The 22181-nt window shown below is 48.5% G+C and overlaps 1 protein-coding gene across 1 annotated transcript in view; it reads right to left on the bottom strand.

Annotated features, from left to right (window-relative positions):
* Ypel2 (yippee like 2) overlaps positions 1-22181 on the bottom strand; it is a 60123-nt gene that overhangs the window by 5481 nt on the left and 32461 nt on the right. Inside the window, exons 3-4 of the mRNA XM_052756110.1 lie at positions 2237-2280; positions 1040-1148 (exon numbers count right to left, since the gene is read on the bottom strand). Coding sequence (XP_052612070.1) covers positions 1040-1148; positions 2237-2280 — 153 coding nt within the window. The remainder of the gene's footprint in view (positions 1-1039; positions 1149-2236; positions 2281-22181) is intronic.

Genomic DNA, 22181 nt, shown 5'->3' with positions numbered 1-22181 from the left:
TAAGCACTCAAAAAGCTGAGCATGAAGATACATATATAGCCAGCTAAGAGACAGAGCCCAGTCTGGACCTCATTCCAACGCTTCGATGCTATTTAAACACTAGCTGGGGGCTGTGGAAGCACTACCTATGCTTTAGTAGAGACCCACACAAGGGGGGACGCCAGCCCCCGGTGTATTGTCTGTCGGCTGACTGGCTGTTCACTTTGTGTTTGTTGAGACAGGGTCTCACGTGGTCCATCTGGGTCTCTAACACAACAATCTACCTGCTCCAAGCTCTTAAGTGCAGGGATTACAAGTGTGCAGGACCAGGTTTAGATAGCCAGTGCTTTTAATTATTTTTGTGTATATGTGCATCTGTTTGTGTGGTGGGGGTGGGGGTGTTGGGGGGTGGAGGTGGGGGAGAGGGAAGGAGAGGGGGGTGGGAGGGAGGGAGGATGTGTGTTAGCCACAGGTTAACGTCAGGTGTCTTTCTCAGTTGTTTTTTGAGACAGTCTCCCATGGACCCCAAAGCTCACCGATCCCAAGTATTCTCCTGGTTTATACATCGCTACCGAGTGATGGGATTACAAATGGGTCGCCGCACCAGCTTTTTCCACGGGTGCCGGGGATCAGAACTCAGGTCCTCACGCTTGTGGGCAAGCGCTCTGCTGACTGAGCCATCCTCCCGGGGTTGTTACACAACACGCCCCTACCACACAGGAAGCTGTCAGAAGATGTTACAAAGTCCTGTTTTTATAAAAGTATACGTGTAGGTCGGGGATTTAGCTCAGTGGTAGAGCGCTTGTCTAGCAAGTGCAAGGCCCTGGGTTTGGTCCTCAGCTCAAGGGGGGAGAAAATACACACACACACACACACACACAGGAGTGTTTCCAGGACAGGTGAATGGGTGAGCATGGAGGAGTCAGTCTCTTGTCATGGTCAAAGGTAAGAAGAGCCCAGGGCTGAGGGAAGCGGTTTGGAAGAGAGCATCCCTCAGACAGGAGGCCCTTCCTTTGCTATGGCTCCCAGCCCCCTCCCACCCAGGCTCTTTTGTACTTACGTATTTCCAGCCCAAAGTGGTTTTGCAGTTTTCACAGTAAATGTCTGCAACTGCATGGAGTCCTGTTAGCAACACCCGCTCTTCTGCAGGCCCACAGCCCACGTTAACTCTACGCCAAAGACAGAGAGAGCGGATAGTTAGTCATAAACAACCATTAGTCACTCCAGTTGGCAAAAGCTGACTGGACAAGGCTGCTCCCAGGGAAGCCAGCATTTGGAAGAAGCTGGTCTAAAACGGAAAAACATCCATCCCCTCAAAGGTAGCCACATGGAAATACCTCAGTGGGAATGAATTCTTGATCTGCAAGATTAAATTCTGTAGGTTTACCAAAATAGCCCTGGATGACAGTTTGCTAAGGATTTAAATTTTCTGGCACAAGTTTTTAATCTTGTAACTAAAAAAAAAAATGGTATTGCATTTACTTGTTGGGGGTACACATGGATGCTATGGTGCATGTGTGCAGGCGAGGACAACTTTGTGAGTGGGTTCTCTCCTACAAGGACTTCCAGGGATCCAACAGCCTTCAGCTGCTCACTCACTCATCTGTCCTGCCCTCGTCTGCTAACTACACAGTGAAGTACACAGCCTTGAGACATCCTTAAAGGTCACAGAGCACTGGATGGTGCCTAAGATGTCGAACAAGACCACGTGTTTTAGTCCTTATCGTAAGGGTGAGTGAGCCTTGAGTATCAAACATGCTATTCTCCTTCACAGAACACCTGTTTCGAGCTGTGCTAGATTTCCTATGTTCATCAAGTGTCTGTGAGCTTTGCCTCCTTATTCCAGGCAGGGGCTATGAATGTGTCCATGGTTGACAACGGGCTGTGTAGACATCCTCTGGAGGAGGGATGAGGCTCTCTCTTCCCCTCACCATGGGTTCTTTTCACCCCTGCTTTCTACCCCCAATCACAAATCTCAGGTCTGGCTGATTTCTATGCTGAAGGTCTGGCAGAAGCCCCTCAACGTCTGTCTGTCTTCTATGTGGGAAGACCCAGTGCTGGAGCACAGTACTGGGTACATATATTTGGTTGGAGGGGCTGCCAATAAAATTTCCCCTAAGTTAACTGACACTGACTGCTAGGGAATGCCCCTCAATATTACTAAGGCAGAGGTCACTGACGAATCGCTGAGAAGTACGTTCCCTGCCCCTCAAGAATTTCACCCAATAAATAAGATGCTCCATTCAGAGACACTCACACTGAGTTAAAGAGGTATGCTCGTCCTTGACTTCCCTGGAACGACTGAAATACAAGAAAACAAATCAATCGTTAGACATCCGGGTCTCCTATGGCCATTCGGGAGACAGACCCCAAATACTGACAAGCCTGACCTTCTATGCAAAAGGCAAGGAGTCTAGCCAGCAGGAGGCATGTGGGGGGAGGGGAGGGCAGAACAAATGTTCAACAGAAATCAAGCCAGTCCACACGTGGGCTATTTTTACCAGCTCAGGTGAGATGAGGGACAGGGGTCCAGGTTCCAAGAAAGCAGCCAGGCCGGTGTGCTGGTGCAGCCTGGAGTACCAGCACTAACATGGGGTACACCGAGAAACACGATCTTTATTTAACAACGACACAACTCCAAGTAACTAGATACCCCTCCGTTCTTGACATTGCCTGACAGTGAATTCACGAAGAGGATTAATCCACACCAGGTTTCCTGGTTCAACCTGGTGTCAGCCACCTGTGCTAGCCATGGCTTCACGGTGGCTAGGCACGGGAAGCCAGTGGGGACACATTTGTCCTCTTCTCACTGCTCAGATCCCAGCATCAGAACTTGTACTCATCTCACCTGGCTCTGGTCAATTCTACCTGCCACAGCAGTTCGGGCTCTGAGGGGGAGTCTAGGGCTCCACTTCTGGTGTGTAAGTGGCTTGGTCTCTAGGTCTCAAGAGACGCTTACCCAGCAGTCCAGCAGAAGTCTCGTTTCAACCTCTAGCTAGGTCTGCCTTCTGATGAGTGGCAGAGGGACCGGGGATGGGACAGAAAGGAGCCAGAGCTTGCCACGCACTCTGGCGTCTACTTCCATCCGCACAGGCCTTGCCCGTGGTTCCCCTCTCCAGTTTCACCGAGCTCTCTGGCTGACATGAGCCCGTCATGTTCTGTATTGCTGCTTACATTTTTAATGTGGTATGACAACTGTATCCGAATTTAACTTCCTAGTCAGCTCGGGGGGGGGTGGGGGGTGGAGTATAAAAACAGACAAGGAAACAAGGAACTCTGAAGAAATCTGGGGCATCTACTTGACAGATGACTAGAAGAGGACCCAACGGCTCAGATCACTGTGCCGAAGACGGCCATTTCGTCAGAAGTACAGGTCTTTGGAAGTTGGTGCCATTGGCCAGAGAAAGGCAGAGTTCCTGTGGAGAAGCTGCTACTGAACAGCTGGATAGTTGGATGCCTTCCTGCCCAGGTGCAACTCAAGGAGCAAGCAGATGTTCCCCAGCTGCTGCCCATCCCAGGGAGCATAAGACCTCCCAGGCACAACGAAGCTGCTCTGGGTATCATGGCCTCAACACTGAACACAGAGGTCCCAGTGACACAGCCTAGACTTTCCACAAACTGCCCAGGGAACAAAACCTGCCTACTCGGTCAGTGGCCTCTTCTCTTGCTACTTCGCCACTGTGCCCTGGACTCTAGCCCACGCCCAACCACACTCAATAGTTAATGTCCCCAGCTTTGCCCACCCTGTTTTCTGACCTTCCCAGGAAGACTTACCACCAACACCTGTGATCTGGACTCTTAGCCCCTTCTTGGCATCTGGATTTAATTTTTTAAAATCAAACTCCTTCAACTATGCTCTGAGTCTTAGAAGACATGACTCACATCTTTACGCCTCTCTGAACCCCCAGAACACAGCATGTGAATCTGGCACATAATGATTGCTCATTTTATTTTGCAGAGTCTCACTATGTAGGCCAGACTGGCCTTGAACTCCCAGTAATCCTACTTCAGCCGCCAAAGCTGATAGGATCATGGGTATGAGCCATTACATCCAGTACATCAGCATATATTAAATACTACAGTGTACCGCCTCTGTATTTCTTTTCTTTAAATACTATTGGGGTGCACTAGTTCATGAGTTCTGATATCTGTATGCCTGTGAAGCCATCACCACAATCAAGATTAAGGATAATCACCAGACCTGGTGGCACTAATTTATATATAGCATTTCAGAAAACCAGTTTTTGTTTTTGTTTTGAGGCAGGATCTCACTATACATATATTTATCCCTGGCTGGCCTAGAACTCACTATGTATACTAGGCTGGCCCATCTCTGCCCGGGACTAAAGTCATGAACCACCACATAATTCACATAAATTTTTTTTTTTTTTTTTTTTTTTTTTTTTGGTTTTTCGAGACAGGGTTTCTCTGTGTAGCTTTGCGCCTGTCCTGGAACTCACTTGGTAGCCCAGGCTGGCCTCGAACTCACAGAGATCCGCCTGACTCTGCCTCCCGAGTGCTGGGATTAAAGGCGTGTGCCACCACCGCCCGGCTTAATTCACATAAATTTTTATATGAAACTCACTGCTGTTTCTCCACCGTATCACGTGCCTTTCTTCACATATTCTAGAAATACAACACCCCCTTACCAAATAGCCAGTTATTAAATGCAGATTTACTCTATGATCTCAGAACATCATTCAGCATCTATCTGTAAAAACAGTCTGATTATGGGCAGATGTGCATTTTCTTTAGGGAAAGTAGAATGCTAGGATTAAGGACACCTGCCACTACACCTCACTCACATCTGTTAGTTGAGGCCAACCTGGTCTACCTAAGAGTGATCCAGGCTAGCCAGGGTGACAGTGAGACAAAAACAAAGAACAGAGATCCCTGACTATCCATCATCCCTCAGGATTTCCTTGGGTCTCCGAGTCTCCCTTCCCTCTTCTCTGTGCCCCTTTCTCAATAATGGCTCCATGGGTAATCAGTGCTGTCACACACTATGCAGTATTGTTTGTTTGGCTTCTTTTACTCAGAATTATTTTTAAAATCTTAAGATGCATTTTATTTATGAGTATGTATCTAAGTTGATGCCCGGAGGTCAGGAGAGGGTGCTGACCTCCAGGAGCTAGAGTTAGAGATGGTTGTGAGCCATCTGACATGGGAACTGAACCCAGATCCTTGGTCAGAGGAACAAATACTCTCAGTCATGGAGCCATCCCTCCAGCCTCTAGCACGGTTCACTTTAGGAATTGCCCAGGTTGTTTTACAACCAGCCGATTCCTTTTCTTTCCTTTGTGCTGGAGTTCTGTATACAAAACCCAGGCTTGCCACAAACTCACTGCACAGCAGCTGTCTGTCCTTCCTCCTGCCTCCAGCTCTCAGGGGCTGAGACTGCAGCAGGCCCGCACTCTTCCCATGCTTTTGTGTTTTGAGCATGCTCAGAGAAGCCAGGCATGGTGGTACATGCTTTAACCCGGCAGGTGGGTATGTAGGGGGGTCTGAGGCCAGCCGTAGCTCCAAAGCAAGACCCTGTGTCAAGCAACCAGACAAAAAGATCAGAGAGGGTAATAGGGCAAAACAACTAGTAGTCAGCATGTAAACTTATGAAACGGTCAAACAATAAAATCGCCAATAAAATAACATTAAAAGCAACAGATTTGCCGGGCGGTGGTGGCGCACGCCTTTAATCCCAGCACTTGGGAGGCAGAGCCAGGCGGATCTCTGTGAGTTCGAGGCCAGCCTGGTCTACAAAGTGAGTTCCAGGAAAGGCGCAAAGCTACACAGAGAAACCCTGTCTTGAAAAACCAAAAAAACCAAAAAAACCAAAAAACAAAAAACAACAACAAAAAAAAAACAGATTCCTTTTTCTGTTGTTTTGTTTTGTTTTTTAGTTTTTTTCGAGTCAGGGTTTCTCTGTGTAGCTTTGCACCTTTCCTGGAACTCACTCTGTAGCCCAGGCTGGCCTCGAACTCACAAAGATCTGCCTGCCTCTGCCTCCCGAGTGCTGGGATTAAAGGCGTGCGCCAACACTGCCCAGCCCATAAAAAAATTTTTTTAAAGCTCTACTTGTGTATTTTATGTATACAAGTGTTTTGTCTGCATGTCTGCACACCAGAAGAGGACACTGGATCATGCACTGCCGTGTGGCTGCTGAGAATTGAACTCAGAACCTCTGGAAGAGCAGTCAGTGCTTTTAACCACTGAGCCCTCTCTCCAGGCCGCACATGAAGTTCTTACAGTTCACAACATTTACACTTTATAGCAGTACATTCATGCACACCATGAATATGTATAGTAAACTTATGCTCGAGCATTTCTAAAAGGGCACCGCACTAGGAATACCCATCTGCTTCAGGGCACTGCCTGAAGTAACTACTTTGAGCCTGACACAGATTAAAATTCCTAGAGAGCAGGGGCTGTGGGGTAGGATGCCTGGCAAAGAAAATAATCTCCTTAGGCTCAAAGGTGGCTCACAGGTATGCCAGGACAGATCCTCCAGACATGTGTGGTGAGAGTACGCTGGCGGAAGTCCAGGCCCTACCAAGGGGTGCTGGACCCAAGCAGGGCTGTCCTGGTGGGAATATGACTTCAGGTACGCCCGTCTGTTTCCTCAGCCTGGCACTCACAGCTAGCCGCAGTTTCTGAGGCAGAAGTCTGGACGCTCTTCTACCGTGGCTTCTACCACCCCAGGGACCCTGCCAACTCAACATTTATGATGAGAAAAACAGACAATGAGAACAACAGGCTTCTTGCAAATAGACACAGACAAGAATAGCCCGGCTGGGTCACTGTATTCTGTGGGGCCCGGCCCAGCCCAGCCCAGCCCAGCACAACCTGGCACAGCCTGGTGTTCCCTTGGGTGAGGGTGGTTCTGAAGGTGGGGAAGCTGAAGGGGAGCTAAGGAAGCAATTAAAATGAGGCAGAGAGAGCCGAGAGCAGGAGATGCCAGACTGTCAAACACATTTGTTTGCTATCATTACTGCCAGGCAACAAGGCGGTTCTTTTCCGTGTTGTGTATCAACCAAGGCTGGTGTGCAGGCCTCCACCAAAGGCTTTGTTTGGTTTCATTCTGTCTTCAAGCCATACAAAACTTTTCTTCTGTCCTATAAAGTACAGTACCAGTTACGGGCCCAGCCCTTCCAGCCAGCTCAAAGAAACAGAAAGGGCTTTGAGTTTCCTGTTTAGTAGCCAAAACCACTCACTTCTGGCCCTGCTGGAAGTCTGGAAGGCAGGCAACTCCTTTGTAAAGCAGGAGAACTGCTGCAGCTGGGTGTGGTGGTGCATGCCTGTAACCCAAACACGTGGGAGGCAGAGGGGCGAGGAATGCAAGTTCGAGGCCAGCCTGGGCTACACAGCGAGACCCTGTCTCAGAGAGTAAACTGGGGCATTCGGAGGTGGCAGAATGCAGAGGTGCGGGGAGCGGGTGTAACCTCTGGGAACAGACTAAGCCCTTGCTTATCTGTGTAAGGGGTGAGGAGCTAGTCACCCCAGAAGACTGGGGTTCCAGTTCAGACTGTGAACCCCCCACTTCCTGGCGGCTTGATTTGATCCGTTCTCGGCTTTCCTTTTTCAACTGTAAATGGAAATCACGTCTATTTCAAAGGGGAGTTAGGAACAGTAAGCAGCCAGGTGGTGGCGTGCACCTTTAATTCCAGTACTTAGGAGACAGAGGCAGGCGGGTCTCTTTGAGTTCGAGGCCAGCCTGGTCTACAGAGAGTTCCAGGGCCACCAGAGCTGTTACAGAGAAACCCTGTTTCTAAAACCAAATCAAACAAAATAAAAAAAAACCCAGTGAGCCTCACAAGGTGAATGAAGTCCAGAGGAGACACATTCTATTTCCACTCAAGGCTTTCTTTTCAGGAGCCCAGGGAAGAGATGGAAAAGCTGGCCTTTAACTCTTCAAGGCTCTTTCCTTTGGTGACTTTCATCTTTCTGTCTCAAAAATAAAACAGTTTATGTGTCTGGGTGTTTTGTATGTGTGTGAACATATGCATCACATGTGTGCCTGGTGCCCAGAGAGGTCAGAAGAGGGCATCAGATGCCCTGGAACTGGAATTATGGATGGCTGTAGGTCACCATGTGGGTGCTGGGAAACAAATCCAGGCCCACCCCAAGACACCAGTGCTTTTAGCAGCCGATCCAGATCTTCGGCCTCTCTCTTACCACGAAGATTCTCCTCTTTGCAACTCAAGCGTCATCATAAAAGGGAGAATGAGGCTAGTGAGTTCCAGACTAGCCTGGGCTAGAATATAAGATTCTGACTCAAAAATACTTTTGAGACATAACAAGGAAGATGGAAATGTGTCCCTAAATATAATATCAAGTGGATCTTGGTAGAGTTGCAAGGTTGTACAATTGTTATTAATTATGAATATCATTAATTCCAGAAGATTCTCACACTCCAGAAAGAATCTCCCAGCATCCTTTCTCTTGCCTCAGCCCCGGCAGCAGGTCCCCTCTCCACCCTACAGAGCTGCATGAGGCACTATACTTAAGAGGTGGTTAAAATTGACCTTTGGAATGCTTTTCAAAGCTTCATCAGGATGGTAGCCAAGTAGTTTAGGTATAGGTACAAAGGAGGATCAGTGAGACCTTTTCCCTTGGAATTTTGGCTGGCGCCATCCCTTAACCAGCAGGAAACAGATGTGGCATGTTGTGAGAAAGGGTCAGGTCAGCCATTTTCCTATTATTCATTCTTATCCTCTTTTCTGTCTATCGTGAATGTTCATGGAGTTTTCTAGGGTCACAATAAACCGTAGGAGCCATTGCAAAGGGCTAGAACCCGAGCAAAACGGCACTCAATCCTCCTGGACTTCACCCTTGATGAAGCATATGGAAAAGTGAGAAGGCTGGTAATAACAGACAATGCTAGAAACTTCCAGAATTAGAACATACACGTGCAGTTTATGGTAACTGAATTTTAGTTAAGAGGAAAAGACCCTCCATCTTCTCTACAATAAGAACTGAGGGAAATGGACTCACATGGACACGGGGGAGACGGCTAATTATGAAGGTATTTCCTGGCTGTGATTTCCACACTGGGACATAGGTCACCAGGAAGACTGGGATAAAACAAAGCCATTTGTGTATCTTCATGGTTTACCAAAAAACTTCACACAGGGATCTAGCAATCTTAGTTGTGACATAAAGTCTGTTGTGGCATACTGTAATCCCAGCACCCGGAAGACCTTCCCACAGCTCTATGTGATGAGTACCATGTGACCCACAGTTACACAGGAAGACCCCGTGTCAAATAAACTCCAGGAAAGGGACTTCTACAGGATGCCTTCCTTGAGGTCTCACCTCCATGCCTTTGGCCCATGAGTCTCATCTACCCTCGCATTCTTGAAGCCCACAGAGAGAGGGGAGAAGGAACTTGTTCTAAAGGGAGAAATATCTGCAGTGCATGGGAGAATTCATGATCACTCTATTTGCAAAAAGAGCCTTGGATGTCTGGATCCACTGCTGAAAGGCAGTCTGGGATCTACGCCTCCAATGAGACCTTTCACACTCCTGCTCCTGATGACCCAGCTGCCCTGCAGTTTCAAGGTTGGGCCTAAGGACAGGTGGTACCCCAGCTCACCCACTCATGTCTGCTTGATGCTGGTAAAGAGGATGCAGGCGACTTTGGTGCTTGGGAAGCCTTGGAACAGCTCTCTCTAGCTGCATGTCCCTGGGCAAGTCATTTCTGAGCCTCTGGCATCCATATGTAGAAGGATTTCACAAACAGCACCTACTTACTCCACAATATACTAGGCAAAAGGGATGTTGTGATATTAAGGGCATGTGTGCATATAGGCATGCAGCCTGCCGCATAAAAAGGCCTTAATAAGTCTGTTCCCTTCACACAACTAGAGCTTTTAGGGAGATCACAACTGGTCTACAGTGTTTGTGCCAACAGGCCTCCCAGACTCCCTTCCAAATCACCCTTGAGTTACAGACCCCACAGGTTCATCCCTCAGCTGCCCCAGGGCCTCAGATGGAGTTGGCGACTGTGGCTGGTCTCTGCTGAACTAAAGCAGGGTAAGTTCCTGGGTGTTGTGGCAGTGGGTTTGAGTGGTAGATGCCAACGTAAACAGCCAGGCAGTGAGAAAGTTGTTGTCAGCCTGCAGTATCCTCCCTCCCTCTCTTCTCCCTTGGAGAAGTAAGGCCTGGCAAATGCTCATTCTTCAGAGGACAGAGGATCACCCTCATAAGGCCTGCGAAGGAAGATGGGTGTTTTCTGAACTGGCCACTGGGGCCGGTGGAATGATGTAATAGCAGGCAGCCACTGGCAGCAAATGCAAATCAAATTTGAATTCGGTGCAATTCAAAACGAAAAACTTCTAACAGAGTATTCATATTGGAGCCTAAATTCCTCTCAAATCCATCCGGCCTTTGAAAACAATTCAGAGTTGCTATTATTTAAGGAAAGATAATGCTATTATTATGATCAAAGTATAAATAATCAATATATTTTAAATATACTAATCAAAATGCAAAAATCAAAATATCTGCTGACTTATATTTCAATCAGCACTCTTACTCCCAAAGTCAATGAGGCATTTGCAAATGAAATGTCCTTATAATACTAAGGATGACAGTGAGTCAGTGGTTAAACCCACAGACGAATGCAGTAAGCTCACAGTGCCTTCCAGGGCTAAATCAAGCCATAAGTTATACAGAAGGAACTGCTTTCTAAATATTTCTAACAATCAAGTGAAATCGGAGTCAATAATACATGATATTGAAGTGGTTCATGATAAGGACTGAAGGAGCAGCGAGATGGCTCACCAGGTTAAGGGACTTGCTAAGTCTGATGACCTTGAGTTCATTCTCTAGGACCAACACGTGGTGGAGAGAGAACCACACACAGTAAGTTAAAATGTAGTAAAATCCTGAAGGAAAAAAAAAAGTTAGAAATGACAGTCATGAATCACACTGACATGGTACTTACCATGTGCCAGGCATGATTCAAACTGTGATCCAAACACAGTCCTCTAAGCAATACAATAAGGAAAGGTTAAATCAAATCACCCCCACTTTACAGATGTAGAAAACAGAGTGCTTAAGAAATATGTCTAGGGTCAAATACCACCACCAGGGACTCAGGCCATTGGCTCTAAAAATCTGGGGGAGCACAAAGAGCGGGTGACAAGGGTATGGTACACATAGCCTCCTACCAAGAAGGGAATTAGTCTCAATGTATATTGGGTACCAGGGTGGTTGGCGCACATTATGAATTTCACCTCCAAAGAAGAACAAGGAAAGCCCAGAGCCACTTTAGGAACCTCCCAGCCTCACTCAGCTCCTTAAGTCAAGGTCATTATGGAAGGCTTCTGAGTCTGCGTCCCAAGATCTCCCTAGCAGGTGTTCACTGGGGAAAGCTGTCTCTTCTTTAATGAAAGAAGGATGGGTCAATCTGTCAACACCGATGAAATCTCATAGGCTATTCAAATGCCTCTGCTCTGATGCCATATTTACTTAATGGTCTAAATTTAATTCTCTCGCTCAAGTGGGTTTACCTTCCAGGAAGATAACACACAGTTCAAGCTTTCAGGATTAAGCACTGAAAATTAATGAATTCGAATTCTGGCTTACCAGTCAGTTCCCTATGAGTTGCTTACGGCAAACCGCTTCTGGGTTTGATCACTCTCGAGTAAATGAAAAAAAAAAGAAAACAAAAAAACTTGATTTATGAACCTACCATGTGTAAGGCTGACTGAGGACCACCCAGGGAATGTTCTCCGCCCTAGACTAAAAACAGCTTTTCCAGCTCACTACTGAAAGATTATTTCACAACACTTGAAATAAATAATTCAAAGCTAAGAAGTTAGTTTTTAGCTTCTTAGCTCCGTAAAAATCCTTTCGCTGGCAAAGAAGGATTAGAAGGCTGCTTGGGACTTGTACAGCAAATGCTCCAGTAACCACAGTCCCTTGAAAGCCCCCACAGTGGGCTGTGCTTTGAGGGTACTGGAAGTCCTCCAAACACACAGAACTTCTTCGTGTTTATTTCTTAGACCCACATGGCTCTTGCCCTCATTGCAACCAAATCTCCCAAACAATATGGTTTAGAGCAAACTCTCTACCTTCTGAGTAAGCCCCTTCTACAGCCAACTGGCCCTACACCGCCAAATTCCTTCAATGAGCTAGGTGAGTCCTTTCACCTCAGAGCTGCCTAGATTTATTTTCTGGCCTTACATCCTTTGGGTTGTCTATCTGAAGTTCTTCGTGCATACATCAAGCACCTATGGACCAAACATTCAGCAGTTTGGTGTAATAAAAGAAGTATAGCTAGGCCAGCTGGAACATTACCTTTAATCCCAGCACCTGGAAGACAGACACAGCTAGATCTGAGTTCTAGGATACTGTGGTCTACATGGTAACTTCCAGGCCACCCATGGCTCTCATGTGTGTGTGTGTGTGTGTGTGTGTGTGTAAATAGCAGTCCCCTAAGAGTGGAATGCCTGGTGAGCTAACAGGCATCAAGGTTTGTGTAAGTGCCCTGTGATGTCTGTACAAGGCTGAAATCTAGGGACAAATTTCTCGGAAATACTCTGCTGACCCATGACCGTGCTTGGGTAAGCGAGACTTAATTCCTGGTTCGATCACGTTGCCCTGGCTTCATGTCTCTGGTCCCAAGTTCCTCCTCTGTGCAATGGAATGACAGCATCGACTTTCCTTCAACCCCCTTTCCATTTTCTCTGCCCAACTTGGCTTTACATCTCCCTGCCTGTGCTCTATGCTTCTGTACCTCATTTTCAGCCCTAAATGCTACATACCTCCTCCCCCCGGAAATGCTAATCCACGTACAAGGACTTACAACAATTAACTGTGCTTCAGGTTGGTTGTATGAACTAAAGGAGGCTGATGAATGTGTTCTTTCCTGCCGTGGCAGCTGTCCAGCTTCTACCATATTAGCATATTCCCATCTCCAGCCTCTCCGTTCACATGCCTTTGAGGACATAGAGTTGTATGATGCACTTATGAAGTCAGATACGTTATTTAAAAAGTCATGATCAGCGTTTGAGAGGGGAAGCAGAAGAAATACCACAAATTGAGACTAACTTGGCAATGCAGTGAACTCCAGACCAGCATGAACTCCAGGGGGGAAAAAAAAGCCTGAGCTCAAAAAGGAGCCAGGTGTAGCGGGGCACTGAGGGAGCAGAGACAGGCAGGTCTCTGTGAGCTCAGATGTTGTCTACACAGTGAGCAAGGGCAGCCAGAGCTACATAGAGAGACCCTGTTTCAGGAGCAGGGGAAGGACATGGCGGGGGTGTAAAAGTCCCAGTGTGTACCGCAGAAATCGGGTAGAACGCAGAAGGTGCTGCTGAAAGGCCAAAGCTACACACAATGATGACTCCTGGTATTTCTGCCTCCCCAGAAATAGAACATAACCGGATCGGAATAACCAGCCTGTTGGCTCCTACAGCCAGGAAAAACTCCACAGCCTGCCTCTCCCGAGGATGGTGTGCCTAATGCCCATCTGTGAACTGAGGGAGCTGAGCAAGGTCTCTTACAGAGCAATCCCCCTGGGTCCATATTCTCTAGAGAACAGCCACCTGACACACTGAACACTTCTGACTCAGAGTTAGACCTCTTCGCTCATGTTGGTAAACCTCCTCTTTGTCTTTGTTGCCCACTGGCTGGCCTCTCTGATGATCCCCTGGCTTAGGGCTCAAATTCAGGTGAAAAAATTGAAATTCCTGCCATATAATCTGGTGTTCATCTTTCTTCTTGGGCCAACATGAAAGTATTGGGCTCGCCAGGTGGTGGTGGTGCACGCTTTTAATCCCAGTACTCGGGAGGCAGAGGCAGGCGGATCTCTGTTCAAGGCCAGTCTGGTCAATAGAGTGAGTTCCAGGACAGGCACCAAAGTTACACAGAAAAACCCTGTCTCAGAAAGAAAAGAAAGAAAGAAAAAAGGGGGGGTGGTGGAGTATAGGGCTCACTGTGAACCATCAGGCACTGAAAAATCATTTCCTAGTCAAAAGAAAAGGTGCCAATCTAAAGTAGTCTATGAAAGTAAAGAACTAAGGATGTCTAAATGGCCAGAGATATAACCCAGAGACTACTTAGGCAGTATTATCTGCACGTCACAGGTGAGGAAAGGCAGTAGTGGATGGGGGGTCCAGGCCACTCTTAGACCCCAAAGAGAGGCCCTGACCCCTTTCAGCCATCCACATTTTGGCTGTGAGCCCTGTCTACTGTGTATACTTCCAAACACTGGGCATTCTTATGGCTCCCTTACCCCTCAACATCACTGACGGGGGTGGAGCTGTGCCATAGCTAACAGAAGGGCGGTACCCCTGAAAGCAGAACTTGTTAGTTTTTCAACAAGGACCAGCCAGTTGGACCAAGGAGTGGGTGTTTCATACACTACAGTGCTTGCTTTCACAATGCTCCCTGAGTGGGGCCAGGACAGCAAGCCCTGGTGTTCTGCAGTCAGTCAGTCAGTCTCTGATGAGGTCTAGCAAGGGACTCAATTAGCATCATGGAAACAGAGCAGATTTCAGAAGAAAGGTCAGCCACAAGGCCTAGCATTTGCTGTCAGCATCTGCCAGGCAGGAAGTACTTACTACTCAGATCTATTTTTAATCATCTTCCCTGGGATAGGGCTCCTGGGAGAATACAGAGGCTGGGGTTATTCCGAGACAAACATCTAATTGCCACCTTTCTATACACATTTGAAAACACTGGATACTCAAGACCAGTGTAGACATGGAGGCCCGGCTCTTGGCTTCTGTCATTCTGCACCGGACCCACAAGTCATCTTTGATAGCCATGGGAAAGTAGCTTGAGACTAGGTCATTACGAATTAGGTAATTTGGTGATCTCTACAGCCGGGTTCCAGGTACTGGGTAGTGGGAGGAAATCTTGGCCTGGGAGTATGTGGGTACTCTCCAAAGCAGGCCTGGAGGGGGTGTGGACTTCCTCTCTGCTGCCATCTTTCTTCACTCCCATTTGTCTCATGGCGTGAATTGAAACCAGTGCAGCTGGGTAGAAACCTCATTCCTTACTCAGTCTATGGAAAGGGGAGATGCTTCATCTCGGTCCCCAAGGACCCAGGCCTCCAAAAGCAGGAACACTCTGTCCACTGGCTTCTTCTCCCCCTTGTTTCAGGCACACTAGGGTCTCAGTTCAGCCCAGCCCAGGGGACAGGATAGGGGATCTGGCATGACCAGGGTACTTCATGCAGAAAGAGCCTGGTTCAGGGAGCCCTTGTGTTCGAGGCTCACACCTCAAACAGAGTTCCCTTGTCTCTTGACTCCAACTTCAGCCTCCCGTTTCCACCCGAAGGTAAAGCCTCAGCATATGCACAACTGGGTGCCAGCCAAGCCGGACTCCATCTGCCAGCAAAGGCCTGGAGCTAGGCAGTGAGTACCGCCACCCTACCCAACACAGCGCTGGGGACTTCAGGGCACTGTGCCCACTGACAAAGGGGTCTATGGGGGGGGGTAGCTACCTCTCCACGATTCACACACCCCCCCCCCCCAAGGAGCTTCTCTATCAGTGAGAGGCAAGTAGAAAGGGAAGCTGGAAGAGCACTCGGCTGCAGGATCTCAGCCTAAGGATGTGAAACAGGAGACTGGGTATCGGGGCAACTCGACACCAGCTCCAGCAGGGCCAGAGTGCCAGGGAGGAAGGGAATGAACAGGCAGGGCCACGCTTCACAGAAGCACAGATGCCCTTGGCTGGGTGCTGGAATCCTAACCCCCCAGTGGTGGGGGAACTCTGCTCCAGTGAGCTGGGGCATACATGTCAAGGGGGTGGGGGGAGCACTCCAAAGGTCACACTCCTCTGACCTAGTTGGACCACAGTTAATTAAGGCTCCCAAGCCCTGCTGACTCCCGGTTTCCTCTTCTCATCTAGTTTCAGGAAAGAAGGGAGTTAATCACCAAACAATTTAAGAAAGGTTACTCTCTACCCCTGCTGAGGACCACGTGCTCCCTTTCCATCCTCTCCTGTGCCGTGGAAATGAGCCAGAAAACGCTATTTAAAAAGGGGGGGGGGGGCTAGTGAGAAGGGCGCTCACCATGAAGTCTGATATCCTGACTTCCAAAACCCACATAGTAGGTAGGAGAGAACTGACACCTTCGAGCTGTCCTCTGACCTCCACACGAGATGCAGCAGGTACACTCAAATATATACTTCAGCCTCACACATGCAGAAAAATAAAGGTTATAAGAGAAATAAACAGAGCCAGGCCTGCTGGTCCACACCTGGAGGTAGAGACAGAATGATCTTGAGTTCAAGGCCTGCCTAGGCTATATGGTAAGTCCTCGTCTTTAAAAAGCCGAATATGGGCTAAGGAGCTGGTTCTGTGGTAAAGTGATTGCTGTGCAAGCAGGAAGGGGCAGTATCCACAGAACAGCCGGGCATGGCGGCACGCACCTCTACCCCAGCGGTGGGGGGAGAAGGGGAGGCTATGGCTGGGAGACGGGCGGATTCAGGGGACTCACAGCTGGCCAGCCTAGCCAAATTACCAAGCTTCAGGCCTCTGGCCTTTCTACATATTCTCGCACAGGCAAATTCACTGCATGCACACACACAAATAAACGTGATATAATTTAAGTAATGGAAAAAGCTTCCAGCCCAGGAGTGGGGTGGGGTGGGGTGGGTGGGTGGGTGGGTGGGTGGGTGGTGGTGGCACAAGCCTTTAATCCTAGCACTTAGGAGGCAGAGGTAGGTTGACCTCTGAGTTTGAGGCCAGCCTGGTCTACAGAGAGAGATCCAGGAAAGGCACAAAGCTACAGAGAAACCCTGTCTTGAAAAACTTTATGTTTAAAAAAAAAAAAAAAAAGGCTTCCAAGTTTGGGGCTACAATTGCCAGCTTTTCATCATTCAGGCGCCCTCACTCAAGAAGTTAGGGACATCATGCTAGACAAGAGTGCCCAGGCCCTGTGAGCCTCTGGGTCACTACGGGGCTGCCACTCACAGTCCTTGGCTTCCTGTAGTTTGCAAAGGATTTACCTGACTGCTGCTTAGCTGGAGGCATCAGCAGAGAGGGGTGGAGCCTGATGATTATTATTAATTATACGCAGGCACGGCACATTATCAATGCTTTACCAACTGCTACACACTATCAACAACGCTAGCGCAGCTCTAGGCTACAAGTTTACAGAAGCTGAAGGGAAGCTGACCTTCAGGCCAGGCTGTAATAGTCTCCTCCAGTTCTCATCAAATCCTACTGTTCCCTCCCTTCAAGCCGTTTGGTGGTTCCCTACAGCACCGAGTTGAGTCTAAACTCCGCAGCACAGCCTTGTGTACCCTGAGACCCACACCTGTTGACCTCTTGCTCCCCTGAAACACGCTCTGCCCTTTTGGCTTCCCTGTGGTTCTCCGGGCTTGATTTCCTCTAAGACACTATCTCAGCTCAGAACGGCATCTCGCCATATGCGTGCAGCTATAGCGTAGAAAGAACAGCATACAGAACAGTCAGGTACTCCACAAAGCCTGTGTTTCAACCCACTCTGTAACAGCTTAGCTGCTTGTCTTTTGCCCTAGAACCTAAGCTGTTCCCAGGCATTAATTATATCCTGGCCGCCTCTATAGCCCAGAGCTCCACACAGCAGTGTTCACTGTGCGTTCCACCATCATGGAGGTTAAGACGTTTGTCCGATACAACACTGAAATTTAGTCTAAGGCCTCAAGCAGAAGTGACTTGACCCTTCCATTCGGGAGTTTGAAAACGGTACCACTGACTCTTGACCCAATAGGACTACATGATGTTGTTTTCCAGGTAGAAATGAGGAGACTAGGTACACTGTCTGGCTTAGTTACCAACTGAACCTATGGCGGGAACCTGTGGGTGCGGAATGGTTAAAAATGAAGTCCAGCCAGTGGAATGGGATTTTCCAGAGCGGCCTCAATTCCTGCACAAGCCACGCAGTGTCAACCGGAGATGCAAGTCCCGTGGGGCCACTTGCCCCAACATTCACTTCACCATGGTCATTTCAAACATCTATCCCAGGCATTAGCAAGGCCTGGAAGCCCAGGGCCACCCCTGCTTTTTGTAAAGGAAGTTTCAGTGGACCTTTGCCTCTTTGTTGATGTTTTCTCCAGTACCACCGAGGTTGGCCATTAAGACTAGGGGCTCAGCAAAGCCTAATGTTTACTATCCGGCCTCTCTATAAAGTCTTGCAGACCCTTGGCTTTAACCTAGAGAAGGAAGGATCAAGACTCCAGAGAGCCCCCCGCCCCAACTCCTGGGGACAGGCTCCTCACTCTCACCCCCAACTCCCCTTCACAAGCTGTTGTTTTTTTTTTTTTTGAATGAAGTCATTTCTTTTTTTAGCACTGGTTGCAAGTCTGGGATCCACACAAGCCTGTTGGAGACACACGGGAGCCTGAAATGCCTAGCACATGACCTGGCACCTAATGGCGCTCAATAAATGTTTACTGAAAAAACCCAGGCATGGAAGGCAGCCAGTCTAGCCCTGAACCAAAGTCCACCCCCCCGCCCTGCCAGTTTCAAGGTGACCAATCACACAGGTGGCTGGCAGCAGCCTGGTGACCTAGATGTGCCAGGGCTTATCTTATCGGCTTTCCTTCTTCCTCGTGTGTACTTCCCCAGCACCCCCACCTCTCAGTGCCCAGGGCAGAACGGCCTGTTGTTTTCACGGAGAAGCAGACAGGCAGGGAGGAGCTTTCCTCCCCCACAGATACAGTCTGCGGTGCTTCTTTCTCCTGCTAAGGGGAGGATGGAGAAATATGATTTCATTTGCTTCCTCCCCTTAGGGTTCCTGGGTGAATCTGTCTGGAATAAATAAACCTCCTCAGTGCCCTACCTGTCCTTTGGAGCTTTCAGTATGGAGAGGGAAGAGGCGACCATGAGGAGTAAACGTGGGCAAGATTGAGAAGGTCCAGAGTTATGCACAAAGCAGCCACTAGCCAACGGGGAGAGGCCTGGCCCTGAGCTCGGACAGTCTACCCCAACGGAAGCAACAGCAGGCAGGCACTTTCGCTAGCACAGATTGCGGTACAGGACAGTCGGGAGGGAGCTGAACGCACTGGGACATCTCGTGTAAAGACAAGCCGAACTGAAAACAGTATGGAAACATTGGCTTCTCGGTACCCCAGATAAAGTCTGGGATCAAGCCCAGGGTGAGGACTCCCACTCTGGCTGCCAAAGGGTCCTGTGGACCACTCAGTGAGGCTAAGGCTTTTCTCTGTCTGCTACACATGCCCAGAGTCTAACAGCTAAGGGATAGCGCTCACAGCAAGCAGCAGGTCTCCTGCTGCTCCTGTCTCACATACATCTCTCTCCATCCATCTGTTGAGAAACTGATGCTGAAAAAAAAAGAAAAAGGAAAATGAAAAGTGCTCTTAATGGGACCACCTCTAAAAGGAAGGAAAAGGGGATCCTAACTTCTCAAAGTTAGGCAATTTTCCTTCTGATGGTTATAGGTTACCCCCCCCCAAAAAAAAAAAGATCCAAAGGGAGAGGAGCCATAGGGAAAGTCAGACCAACACCATCTGCTATATGGCTCCTGACACTGCTGTGGTCTAGAGAGGGTGTTTGTGGACGAGTGGATGCTGCTGTTTTTAGCAGCAGCTGGTGGAACTATCTCCACCCCCTCTCCCCCTCCTCCTCTGACTCAGTGCCCAGACACCAGCCAGAGGCCAGGGAGGGGAGAGAACAGGGTTCGGCAGCCCTGACCTCAAAGATAATACTTAGGATCACCAGGTCAGACCCTCCCTCCGGAGTTTTGCTGAACTTTGAGAACAAAGATATCAGTTTTTGTTTTGCTTTGTTTTTTAAGATAAAGAAAAGCGCCTCTTTTCCAAAGAACCCCCACCCTGCAGTCTCACAGAATGAGGCAAACTGACAAGCAATTCACAGCTCGGGAGGAACAGCAGCCTGGAAACCCTCTTCCAGATGCTGGGGCAGCGGCTGTCACAGAGGATTGGAGTCTCTGCAACTGGTTGAAAAGTGGGTCAAAACAAAACAAAAACAAAGACCCGAACTCACTTGACAGATTAGCAGGGCAGGTGGGAGCCTCTCTGCTGCCTAGAGGCAAGGCCTCAGAGGAGCCCGGATGCTGGGTGCTACTAGCATCTAATTACCTTAGAGCTGTAAAAAAGAAAGAGACCCCTTGACTGCAAAGACCTCGGCAGACCATGCAGTGGCTAAGCCTCCAGGAAGAAAGAAAATACAGAGTACCAGCCCCTGGTTATATCCGAATGTCACATTCCATCTGATTTTACTCAGCAAATCTTGACGGGACAGCAGAAGCTGCCTTCTATTAAGCACGGACTTTATCTCACACACTGTAAATAAACACTACTTTCCACCAGCTACCCCATTTAATTTCCCTAAAACTTCATTCGACCACACATCTCCCGTCATATTCCTCCTCTTCTGTCGCTTACACCAAAGTCACCTAATTTGCACAACCACCAAGTGAACAGCCAAGATCTGAACGCTGGTGGACCGGTTCACACCCCACTGCAGTCTTGGTGGGGGAGGTCGGAGGAAACGTAACTGCACTTGTTTAGACACATGTAGAAAAAGGAGGGCCGGAGCGGAGCAGTCTTGGAAGATCACAGGCTGACACCTTCATTTTCCGGCTGCAGGGGCTACACCCAGCACTTATAAGCACTCCTTATGTGCAAGGCAGTAAGTGGTGGGCAGGGAATAAAATCCAAAGGTCCTCCATTTCTCTCTGGGTCTTGGCTTCTCAATCCATAAAATGAGAAGGCTCAGGTTCAAAGGCATTTGGTTCGAAAATTCTGAGGGCGTTTAGAACTCATTAGGAAACAAGGTAATTCTATATAAAAAGCGTACCTGCTGGGTGTGGTGGTGCGGACCCTTTATCCCAGCAACTGAGGCTGAGATGGGAGGATCGAGCCTGCAGGGGCCATAGTGAGAATCTGAAGTTGGGGTGTGATGTAAAACCCAGGCAGGTCTATAACAATTCAAAGCAGGGACAAAGTAGGGACAGAATCTTACAGGCAGGGCAGAGCTCCTAGGAAAGCTCCTTGGGTGCTCTTCGAGAATGGGTAGAGTCCCAGAGATTCCAAGTAGTAGCAAGATGCCTGCCTAGCATGGGTGAGGCCCTCGGTTCCATTCCAGGGTCCACCCCCACCACTCCAATGTGTGGCAATTAAGTGGAGAAACAAGAGAGACTCCCTAGGCATGGGTTATGTCAGCAGCAGAGGAAGTATCTACCACCAATACTTCTACACAATCATAGGTCAGCCAATGCCAGAGGAGCAGCCCAGGCCACAGAGACAGGCTGTGGTGAAAAGAACTGGGCAGATCCAGATTGGCCTATCTGACTTCTCTGTAACCGTGGCCTTGGACAAGCCACTCCATGCCTACCTAGGAGGGGTGTCGACCTAGAAGAGGTGTCGTAAATTAAGGGAAGGACGAGATATCTGGAGAGTCTGACACACAACAGAGAGTAAGCAGCGGTGATGGGGATTTTCAGTCCTTTTTTTAAAAATGGTGCCCAACCCAGTCTCCTCTGCAACATTCTTCTGCCCTCTGCAGAGAGCCTTACATTCCACATCTCACCTACTAAGATCTCTGGCTCTCACTACAGGAATCATGCTGGTTTCCTCTCCTCATCCCTAGCACCTCGAGCAGTGTTTAAAGAAGTATTACTCAGGCTGGGTCTAGGATTCCACCCCTTCAAACCTAGCACCAGGCAGGCTAAGGCAACATGGAGGAACTAGCAAGACTGTCTATAAGTGGGGAGGGGTCCAATAAAGGAAATGGAATATCACTGAACTAACTGTACAAGAAACAGTGGACAGCAGCCACACCAGCAGTGGCCATAGGGAGAGCCTGGGCTAACACAAAATTACAAGAGAGGAGTGGTCCTACAGCTAAGTCTTGTTCCCCAACATGAACGAACACTCCTGAGAAAGTTTCTCGCCAGGAGTGGTAGTTTACGCCTACCTGCATGCACTTGAGGCCGAAGCAGGAGAGTAACTGCAAGTTTGAGGCCCACACTATATAGGGATTTCTAGGTTAGCCTGGGCTTCAGAGCAAGACCCTGTCTCAAAAAATATACATACATACATATACACACATATATATACATATACATACACGGATGTGGATATATATCTAGATATATCTAGATATATAGATATATCTAGATATATCTATATATCCCTGTGTATTTTGAGTGGAGACACTAGCTTATAAATACCTGCGACCTCACTAAGTGATCAAATGTCTTCGGGGTAAAATTTGGCAGGCA

This window comes from Peromyscus californicus, unplaced genomic scaffold, assembly GCF_007827085.1.
Source record: "Peromyscus californicus insignis strain IS unplaced genomic scaffold, ASM782708v3 Scaffold_3__1_contigs__length_106647218, whole genome shotgun sequence".
Taxonomy (NCBI): Eukaryota; Metazoa; Chordata; class Mammalia; order Rodentia; family Cricetidae; genus Peromyscus; species Peromyscus californicus.
Note: the sequence above shows the minus strand (reverse complement) of the source record. Positions and strands in the feature narration are given on the sequence as shown.